Source organism: Sciurus carolinensis, chromosome 1 (assembly GCF_902686445.1).
Source record: "Sciurus carolinensis chromosome 1, mSciCar1.2, whole genome shotgun sequence".
Lineage (NCBI taxonomy): Eukaryota > Metazoa > Chordata > Mammalia > Rodentia > Sciuridae > Sciurus > Sciurus carolinensis.
The window spans coordinates 181,255,541-181,266,255 of record NC_062213.1 but is presented as its reverse complement, the minus strand read 5'-3'; the positions used below and the strand labels follow the sequence as shown (position 1 = coordinate 181,266,255).

General features: G+C 55.1%; 1 protein-coding gene across 2 annotated transcripts; it reads right to left on the bottom strand.

Annotated features, from left to right (window-relative positions):
• Positions 1–2,518: 2,518 nt before the first annotated feature.
• On the bottom strand, positions 2,519–10,210 carry Fhl3 (four and a half LIM domains 3). Of its 2 annotated transcripts, none has more exons than XM_047540785.1 (6): positions 9,924–10,210; positions 5,315–5,490; positions 5,032–5,206; positions 3,684–3,853; positions 3,401–3,596; positions 2,519–3,301 (listed from the first exon to the last, which is right to left on the bottom strand). In XM_047540785.1, the coding sequence occupies exons 2-6, from the start codon at positions 5,468–5,470 to the stop codon at positions 3,147–3,149; spliced, it is 852 nt and encodes a 283-aa protein (XP_047396741.1). In that variant the 5' UTR covers positions 5,471–5,490; positions 9,924–10,210; the 3' UTR covers positions 2,519–3,146. The 2 variants fall into 2 exon arrangements, with proteins under 2 accessions (XP_047396741.1, XP_047396820.1); XM_047540864.1 differs by lacking the exon at positions 9,924–10,210 and adding an exon at positions 7,031–7,369.
• Positions 10,211–10,715: the final 505 nt, after the last annotated feature.

The following is a 10,715-nucleotide window of genomic DNA, read 5'->3' as shown; positions in this document are numbered from 1 at the left end:
ATGCTACAAAGATGAACCATGAAAATATCATTCTACATAAAGATAAACACAAAAATCACAACAGTGTATGTACAGATGAAATGTACACAAAGGCGACTCTACGGAGACAGAGGGTAGATGAGTGGTTGCTGTGACTAGAGCTAAGATTGGAAGTGACTACAAATGGACCCAACAACACCTTTTTGAGGTGATAACGTTCTAAAATTGGATTGTGGTGACAGTTGTGCAGTTCTATTAAATTTGCTAAGATTTAAATTGAACACCTCAAATGGATGAATCTTAAACTGGGTGTGGTGGTACACACTTGTAATCCCAGAGACTCAGGAGGCTGATGCAGGAGGATCTCAAGTTCAAGGCCAGCCTAGACAACTTAGCCAGACCTTGTCTCAAAGTTGAAAAAGACAGGAGATGTAGCTCAGTGGTACAGCAACCCTGCGTTCCATCCCCTCCACTTAAAAAAAAATTTTTTTTTTACAGTAGGTAAATTATACTTTAATTATGCTTGGGATATAGTATGGGAAGGATCTGATATGCAAATTATACTTGGGGATTTGGTAAGGGAAGGAAATTTTCTTTGTATACACCCAAAGTACAGCATCAAGTCTTTTTTTTTCTTTATCATATGCATGTTACTTTCTCAATTTAAAAATAAATTGGGTTTGCTGCACACAGTGGTGCAGACCTGTAATCCCAGCAACTCAGAGGTTGAGGCAGGAGGATCTCCAGCTCAAAGCCAGCCTCAGCAAAAGTGAGGCACTAAGCAACTCAGTGAGACCCTGTCTCTAAATAAATAAAATAGAAAATAGGGCTGGGGATGGGGCTCAGTGGTTGAGTGCTCATATAAATCAATCCCCAGTGACCCCCCCCCAATAAATAAATAAATAAATTGGGTTTGACATGTTAAATCTGAAAAATCTTTAGATTAACATAAATGAAAGAGTATTGTAGTTGCACATCTCTGTCTTAGATAGGTAGGTGGATCATCTAAGCAATGTCATTCTCTGTCCTTCCCCTAAACGCTTCTCCATCCTCACTCCATCAAATCAATCACCAAGTTCTGTCTTCCCGCTTCTTGCTGCTGCCTACCTCATGGCCGCCCACTGCACTAATGTCCTAACAGGCTTGCTCATCTTACCCCCTAATCTATTATTCATGCGTAGTCAGAGTGATCTTCTCTAAAACTCTGACCCTCTCACTGCTTAAGCATTTCCACTGGCTGCTTTACCCACAGGGTGAGGTCTGTTTTGTTTGGCATCTGGCTTTTCACGACCTGGGCTCAGCCTGCCATTTTATTCTCTTGGCACTTCCTCCAAGTGCAATTACTTGCTGCTTCCCCAAAGCACCAGATGTTTTCAGGCCTCCAGGCCTTTCACCAGCTGTTTTCTATGCTTGGACTGTTCTTCCTTAACAAGTATTTATTGAACATGTAGTAAGTGCCGGGAGCTGAGAAGGAGGGGTGAGCAAGGCAGGCGCGAGTTCAGTCCTCCGGCCGGTGGGAATAGACAAAAAAGTAAACTACAATTATTAATTACAAACACGCGTTGGGTGTTCATACAGATTAGTCGAAAACGCCAACCACAGCATCGGCGTGCTGACTCCAGCTGGGCCCGGGAGACAGTGTAAAGCAGATTAGAATCCCGGATCTCCGCCGACTACCTGTGTGACTTTGGACAACTCACTCTGGGAAATCTCCACCTCTGTGGAATGCAAGTACTAACGCCCGCCGCATTACACCACATTTATACAATCAGGCGGTTTCCGCCGGCCGGCCGGGCGGGCCTCTCCCGGCGGGGGCCAGGGTCTCCACCCCGGGAGGCTGCGGGCGAGACCTGGGGCGCGTACCTGACTCGGGCAGACAGACTGCTTAACCCCGCCAGCAACCGCTGGGGGCGCGGGGGCTGCAGCCGGGGGCATCGGCCGCCCGGCAAGCGGAGCAGCACCCCGCCCCTTCTCCCCACTTCGAGGGAGAGCCCCGTCGCTCCTTCCCGCCCCCTCCCTTGATCATTGGGGGGGGGTTGGGGGTGGGGCGGGGCCATGACCCATTCATACTGGGAATCGGATCCAGATGTTCCCGCGGCGCGTGCAGCTGCATCCTTGCCTTTTTTGGCAAAAAAACGTGCGGCCGAGAGCGATCCCGGGCCGCCCCCGCTAATCCTTGGGAAGAGGGGGAAGCGGGTTGAGGGTCTGGGCCAGACTGGGGATGGGGACCCAGTGCTCACAACTGCAGGATTTGAACAGGATTGTTAGGGGAGGGGGCAGTGCGTAGCAAACTAAGAACTCCCTGTCTGGGATCCCCCCAATCCTTCCCTTCCTCACAAGGAAAGCCCTTGCCAGCAGCAGGGGAGGAGGCAGGTCAAGCTCGAGAGGGACGGTAGCTGAGCAGGGATCCCCTTCCTGGGGAGACTTCCCTCTCCATGGCCTGCCCCCACCCATCCCCCTCAAGAAGTCTACAAGAGGTTTAGTTTGCAAAGGAATCTTCCTTCATCCTTTATCCCAGACAAACACACTGAGGCCTGTGCTTCCTCACACTGCTTTATTGCAGAATCTGGAAGGGGGGTGAGCCAAATTCCCCTCTGCCCATCTCTGGGCAAAATGAGCTGAAATAAAATGGGAACATGCTTGATGGGCAGGGCTGGGAAGCACTCTGTACCTTAAGACCCTCTAACCAGTTATCTGATCTGCCCAGACAGCTCCAGCCCTGGGAATAGGGGTGGGGTGGAGGTGGGGCCAGCCTGAATACAGTCTACTTTGAGGACTTGTTGGGCACCTGTAAGAGACCTAAAATCTACATAGAGAAGTTTTGATTTAAGGGAGTCTAGGTCCCAGAGTCCAGGTTTGGAGGGCTGGGGTCTAAATCCCTGATTTGAGAAGGGATCTTGGTCTGGGAACCCTGACTTTATGGGAGAGGGCCCAGTTCTGGACCCCAAACTTGGAGAGGGGGCTTGAATCACAGAATTTCCATAAGAGCCCTGATTCGGAGGCCTGGGTCAGGGAGTACCAGTTGGAGTACATTTGAGTAAAGAGACTGAATCCTGGAGCCCAGGGGAAGCCCCATTCTGGGAAGGGGCTGGGTCTTAAGTGGTTCAGAAAAGGAGCCATAGTCCTGGAGCCCTGGTTTGGGAAAGCCCAGGCCCAGGAGCCTTGGCTTAGGGCCCTGCCTGGCTGCAGCCTTGACACAGCACTTGGTCTCCATCCGGCACAAAGCCTTGGCCCACCAGGGAGGTGGAGCAGCGGGCACAGGAGAAGCAGCTGTGGTGCCAATGTCGGTCTTCAAAGGACACATACTTGCCTCCACCGAGTCCTGCAGGGAGGCTGGAGGTTAGCTCTGCAGATCTGGGGCAGTCCTGCCCCTCAGCCTCACCCAATACCACATCCATGCTTTTGTCTGCACTCTACCCACCTGTCCCCCCTGTGATGGGGCGTTTGCAGCTGCTGCACTTAGGTGCAAAAAGTTCTCCGAAACAGGCCACACAGTAGGGATCATCATCCCGAGAGGTGAACTGCTGCCCAGCCAGGGGTGTCTGGCACCCAGTGCAGACCAAGCATTCTCGATGCCAGGGCTGATCACGGTATGTCACTCCACCCTGGGTCAGCGTCTGTGGGGGCAGCATCCTTCAGCGGGGGGAGTGGGAATTCCCACCCCAGAACAGGTCTTACCCCAACCCCACTGGCACAGCCCCCACCTTGCTGCAACGGGCACAGCGAGGAGCAAACTTGTTCTCATAGCAGGGCACGCAGTAGTGAGCATCCTTGTCCGGCACAAAGGAACGAGAGCCCAGTGGCTGCTCACAGCCGCTGCACAGGAAACAGTGCTCATGCCACGTCTGGCCTCCATACTCCAGCTTCCGGGACCCTGTGGGGAACAGGAGTCCCCCTCAGAGGCTGTGCCACATCCTGAGGGTCAGTCTCCGCTACCCCCTCACCCAGGATGTCCCCACCGCTCCCACAGCCTGAGTAGGGTGGTGTCCAGGCACATGTAGCAAGACCTCCACTGTGTATAATGTATATTGCATGTGCTAACCTCTCTCCAACATGGGACATGATAGCTCAGCATGTGCTAGGCCCCCAAAACTGGTCAAAAGTGTTTTGGTGCCAGGAGCAGTGGACCATGCCTGTAATCCCAACAACTCAGGAGGCTGAGGCAGAAAGATTGCCAAGTTCGAGGCCAGCCTCGCAACTTAGCTAGTCTCTTAGCTCAGCAAGATCCTGTCTCAAAATAAGAAGGACCAGGGATATAGCTCAATGCTAAAGCACCCTTGGGCTCAATATCCAGTGCTGAAAAAGGTTTTTGGCATATGTTAAGCCATTATGTTTCAGATGACCATCAACACATCAAGCCTCCACATAACAGGCATGTTGTCTCAGCATATGCTAAACCCTTATACACTAGAAGTGATATTTTAACATTCACACAAGATCTCACAGATGTCAGGCAAACAAATCTTTGCCTACTCCAACTTCTAATGCCCTGGGTGTGACGGATTTAGTACATGCTAAGTCCTTGTATATTCTGGGCATGCCATTCTCCACACATGCTAAGTCCTCACATGGCTATTAAGCATGCAGGTCCCCATACATGTTAATCCCTGAACACACTAAGCCCCAATGCACCAAGCATGATAGTCTCACACGTGCTTGGCTCCTACATGTATCGAACATGCAGGTCTTCACACATGCTAAGCCCCCAGGTGTGTATTAAGCATGTCAGTCTACTTGAACATGATACTACCCCAGGTGTATTCCAGCCTAATGGTCCAGCACACTCCGAGCCCTCAGGAAGGTACCATGCTTATCAGTTTCTGCACCTGCCAAGCTTTCATGTGTAGACTCGGGGATGCCAATCCCTGTGCACAGTTAAGCTCCCTGGAGCATTCGGGCACAACAGATCCTGCACACACTGAATTTCTAGAAATAAGTTGAGTGTACAGGTCTCTACCAATGCCAAGCCTTTATGTATCAGGATGTACAAAGACCCTACACAGATGCCAGGCATGCCAGTTTCCACACAAGGATGAACCACTGGGGACGTACCAGGCATGACAGTCTCCCCACAGGCAGAGCACTGTGAAGAGAAGGCACTGCAGTAACAGTCATTGCAGAGCAGCTCACTGTCCTGGCAGGTGAAGGGCTCATCAGCTAGGGAGCGCTGGCAGCGGCAGCAGCGGAAACAGCCCTCGTGGAAGTGGCGATCCTCATAGAACAGCTCCTGTGGGGAGCACAACAGGGGCACTGGCGTCCAGTCCTGGTGGATCCATCCTTTGCCCCCTCCCGCCAGCCTCCACCCCACTCCTGCCCTGCCTGGTCTGGTCCTTACCCTTGAGTCATGCCCGATAAGCTGCTGGCACTCAGCACAGGTGTTGGCAAAGGTGTTGTCATAGCAGGGCACGCAGTAGGGGCCACTGTCTGTCTGGATGTACTTGCGGCCATACAGGGACTCACTGCATTTTGCACAGTCAAATGCCTCACTCATGATGGTGGTGTGAGTGAGCCCTGTTAGGAACACAAGGTGGGACAGGGTCACCTGGAGGGGCCCTAGCTTAGCCCTTGGCAAGAACTCTTTGCATTCAAAAAAGCACAAGAGACCAAGCTAGGAAATGCCAGACAGAGCAGGTAGAGATGGGAAAGGGGTCCTTCTGGGAACCTAGGAGTTTTGCATTTTTATTTCTGTATTTGACCGTGGGGGTGGGAAGAGGTCAGGAAAAAACCAGGAAGCAGAAGTTATTTTCTTATCTAGGCCCTGGCAGATCCAAGGGGAGGGGGCTTTTCCTGGGTCAGTGACTCATTTCCTGCCCCAGACTGAGTTTAGCCTCCAGTGTCCCTACTGTCCCCAGGGTGGCAGAAGCAGGGGCAGCAGTCACCTCCTGACTTCCAGAAAGGGGCTCTGGGAATACAGATAAAGGAACCTTTACTAGAGCTCTGAACTGGGGAGCTCAGTGTTATTCTGGGCCTCCTTCCCGATCCAGGAAACGATGGAATGGTAGAGGGAGGCTGGACAGATGAATAGTGGAGGCCGGATGAATGATGGAGCTGGTGTGAGAAGTCAGTCCTCCTCTCCCAGGAGAATCAGCCAAGCAACAAGAACTTGAGAGGCTCAGTCTAGGTTTAAGCAGGAAGGAAATCCTGCAAGCTGGACACAGCCGAGCTTCCCCAGCTGGACCCTCTGCCTCACTCCCCTCCACCCCTGCTGTGTCTCTGGTCACACCAGCCTGGGCAGCCTTGGCGGCAACATCTGCAGCAGCTGTGACAGCACAGAGGGCCAGATGTCAGGTTTTGCCAGCAAAAGGGAGAAAAAGAGAAAATGAGATGAATAAGGAAGCAGAGGGGAACTGGAGACAGAGCCTGGGGTGCCCCTGCTACTTCCTGCCAGGCGTCTCTCCTGGCACGCACTCTTCAAAGCCCCAAGATCCGCACCCCCTTCATGATCTCTCTCCCCTGGAGAGACAGCCCTTTCCCACCTTTTCTGAGTCTCTGGGTTTGAGTCTTGGGGTAGGATCGGGGGAGGAAAGGGTGAGAGCAGGAGCCAGTGGAGACCCTTCTCCTCAGTCAAACCCCCTCTTGGGTGGGGAGTAAGACAAGGGGAACCCTGAGAGCTGCTGCTGCAGACACCCAGCCCCCCACCAAACCTCAGACACTTTCCATTTTCTCAGGAACAAAGCATGTTTGTGGGATGAGGTCATCCACACAGCTGCCTCTGGAACAGGAGCATGGGGAGTGGGGGGGGCCAGTAGGGAAGTGGGGTTCCCAGTCCCTTTGGCTGCCCAATTCCAGTTTCCAGCCCAAAGTCAGAGCTTGTCACTCAGGGTCTCCTCCACCATGAGGCCTGCTCTCTAGGGGCTGGGATTATAGGTGGTGGACAACCACAAGACCTATAGGAAGAAGATAAGCCTCGGGAAGTTAAAGAGACTACGAAGGAACCCCCCAACCCCCTTCTCTTCCCGAGACTCCATGGACTGGCAGTCCCCAGAGCCTGCCCTGGCTCAAGTTGAAGGAAAAGCCCTTTTTCTCAGCCAGCCCAGTGGGAAATTCTCACCCACAGCGTTGCTCTGGCTTGGAGTTCAGACTTCAGGCGCCAGTAAAAGCCCCAGGCCTGAAGGCCCTGACTCCTCTGGGGCTGGGGTTTGAAGCTTCCCTTCCATACAGCGGGAGAACACCCAGTTCACATTCCAGGCATGGCATGAGGCCACCACAGCTGGGATCTCCACAGTGGGACTCCTAAGGTAGGGGCCATGCTATAGGGTGGAGGCTGCCATTCCTCAGCCCCTCGCTGCCACTCTGGCCCAGCATGTGAGGACTGCCTGGGCTGAGTAGCAGGGGGCCACACAGGTGGTATGTGGCCAAGTGCCCCTCAGTGAGTACTCTGGGCCCTTTCCTTCCTTCTTGGCTTGGCTGGCAGCAGCAACCACCTTTCCAGGCCCAGGCTAGCCCTGGATCCGCCCCTGGGAGCCAGTCACCACTCTGAGACAGGGGCACCCCAAATAGGGTATGGGTGTGGCTTATTTCCTTCCCAGAATCCCCCATTCCCTCAGTCTATCCAGCTGGGCTCTGATGAGGACACAGTGAAGGGCACCATCAAGGCCCACCTGTCTCTGCCCATCCCTCTCCCTCCCCCATTCCCTGGCAAGGCTGGGGGGCTGAAGCAGAAAGGGAAACGCCAGTCTTATATTCCTTTCTGGCTGGTATGGGAGTGAGGTTCAGGGGAGACTGCGGGATCTGCCAGCTGGCTCTCAACCCCTACTCCCACCAACACACATCCCTCCACCTGACCTAGACACACATACCACACACAGTGAATCTTCTGGAGCTCAGAATGGATAACAGTGTGGTGTACAGTGTACAGCGGCTTGAGCTAGGGAATAAAAACCTGGGATTTGAATACTGTGACTTTGGGCAAGTCACTTAGGTGCCCTGAGCCTCTTTGTCCATCTAATTAAATGAGATATTACTACCACCTAACTCCTAGGGTTGTTGTCAGGCTTACACATGGTGATCTTTGAAGAATACCTGGTAGACAATACATTCCTGGAAAATGGTAGCTATTTGTATTTTTACTATGAGCCCCTTGCTCATACTGTGGTCAGACAGAAGGTCTCATGCAGACCTGGGTCAGGGAGCTGGCCTGGGATGTGACCTGGGCATTCTCAGTGTAGGCCCAGAGAGAGCACAGGAGGTCCCAGGTCCATGGCTCTCACTGTGGTGACCACCAGGACCAGCTGTCACCCTGACGCTGGGGAGTATAACTGTGAGACTCCTCAGCAGGTACACAGGTGTACACACCTCTATTTTACTCCACCCCTCCAAAAGGTCATTCCCACCGTCACCTCGTTTGCCTCCGCAAAAGGCAAGCAGAACAGAATGACGTCCCAGTTTTAGAGTGGAGCACAAGGAGGCCAGAGACAGGGCAGGGGCATGGCAAAGATTGCTCAGGTATCAGAGCCCAGGTCTCCTGCCTCCCAGCCTGGAGTTCTTTCCTCTTCCTTCTCTCTAGAAATATTTGGTGGTGGGTGGAGGCGGTGGTCAGCTTTTAAGGGCAGGGGATATACACCAGAGCCTGGCTCTCCTCCCCAGCTGCCAGCCCTGTGATTGGAAGACACCCAGAAGCCTTTCCAATTAGCCATGCCAACTGCTCAACCCTTTTGTCCCTGTCCTCACTGTCCAGGAGGACCCTGGCCAGGCCCCACAGTTGTGAGTCAGGATCAGAATAGACCCCTCCCCTAACTCCCAGGAGTTGACAGGAGACTTAGGGGAGAAATTGAAGTCCTCCCACCCCCAACCCTGTACCTGGGCATCAACCCCAAACTGCTCTCCCCCTTCCTCCCCCACAGAACCTGGAAGTCAAAGCAGTTTAGGGGAAAGGGGGTGGGGAACAGGATCCGGCAGCTGCTCTGGGGACAGGAGAGGAACAGTTCATTCACCCTGGGTCCCCCAGGGCTGAAGCAGCTCGTCCAAGATTAGAGTTTAAAAATAAGCTGGGGCTGTCTTGGTGGCTGCATGCATGCATGGGGCTACTTCTTGATCTTGATCTTACTGACTCAGGTCCTCTGCCTCATGGGGGATTGGTTACTGGTGTCCTTTCCCTGCAGCCCTGCCTCCCACTCTTCCAGGCCTGGATCTCTCGGGCACAGATCTCTCCACCTCCATTCTCTCTGTCTCTGTGCCTAGCTCGGCTCCACTCAACACCTTTGTGTGGAGCACACTTCAGCTGCTCTCTGTGTTTGGGACTCTGTCTCTGAGGGGCTGTCTCCCAGTGGGGCCTCTCCCATACACTCAAGTCTGGTTTGGTCTCTCAGTGTCTCTAAAGGGCTGAATGTCTTCGTCCCCACCACCCCCATTTCTCAGTCTCTGTCTCTTAGCATCTCTGCATGCCTGAGTCTCTCTTCAGTTTCTGTAGACCTGAGCTGCCGACTTAGCAGGAAAGTAATAAAACTTCAGCCTCAGGGCCCTCCAAGGCCCTGGGAAGGGCCCTAGCTCTGTGTTCACAGGGGCCATATGTATACTTTTTCTTAAAATGTTGCACAAAATCCGGGTCCGCCCCATGCCTCGGGTCGGTCGCTCGGCAACTCTGTATGTTCAGTCTCTGTCCTCGTTTCAATGGTCTCTAGTCTCTTGCCTGGGTCTAGGTGGTTCTCTCGCCCCAGCGGGCTTTCTGGAAGCCTCAGTTTCTCCAACCCTCGGGGTCTCTCCAGGGCTTTTCCATTTCAAACTTGGTCCCCTCCCCCGCCCCCGTCTCGCAGTGGCCCCCGGCCCGAGTCGGGCAGTCCCAGTGGGTGCTCGCCCGGGCTCGGCGCGTACAGGGTGCCCGAGATTGGAGCTGGCAGGGGCAGGAGCAGGGGCCAGTTGTGCTCAGCCCTCGCGGGCAGCTGCGCCCGGGCGGAGTGCGGGGGGCCGGCTGCTCGGGCTGGGAGTCAGGTCGGCGGGGCGCTCACCTCGAAGCGGGCGCGCGCGGCGCGGATGTGACCGGGGGCCGGGAGCCGGGAGCCGGCGTCCCTCGGCGGCTCCTATCTGCGGGCCGGACCGGGCCGGGCCGGGCCGAGCCGAGCGCGGCCGAACGAGCGCGGCGAGGCTGCCGGCTGCGAAAGGACTGTGTGGGCGAGTGGGCGCGCGGCCCCAGGCCTCCCGAGGAAGTGCGCGCGGGCCCGCCCCGCCGGAGCCCGCCCCCGGCCCCCAGCCCGCGGCGGGGCCAGACCCCGCTCCCGCCGCGCCGCCCGCCCTGGCCGCGCAGCCCCACCGCCCGGCCCAACCTGGCTCTCCAGCCTGCCCCGCGGCCCGGACCCCGCCCCGCCCCGCCCCTCCCTGCAGCCTCCGCTGCCCTCCGGGCCCGCGCCGCGACCCCTGCAGCCGCGCGAGGCTCCAGCATGCCATCCCAGGCAAGGGGTGCGAACGCGGATCCATTTGGGGACCAGGAGTCCTTCTCCTCGTGTTCGCCCCTTACCTGCCCCCCCACGTTTATCCCCAGGGATTACACCAAACCCCAGTTTAGGGAGGTAACCTTAATGCAGCCTGGGGGAAAAAGTGTTTTGATTCTGCTATTATGGCCCCTGTTAGTGGGGATCAAGGTGTTTTCTGGAAACGGGGTGAAGAGAGCTTCCCCCTTCCTGCCCCCTCAACGAGGCCTTGACCTTCCCAAGGCTTTATTCCATAACTCCAAGTGGCAAAAACCTTGGTAACCACCCGCCCACACACAAACCTCCAACTGCACCCTGGCACTGAGGAGTCCT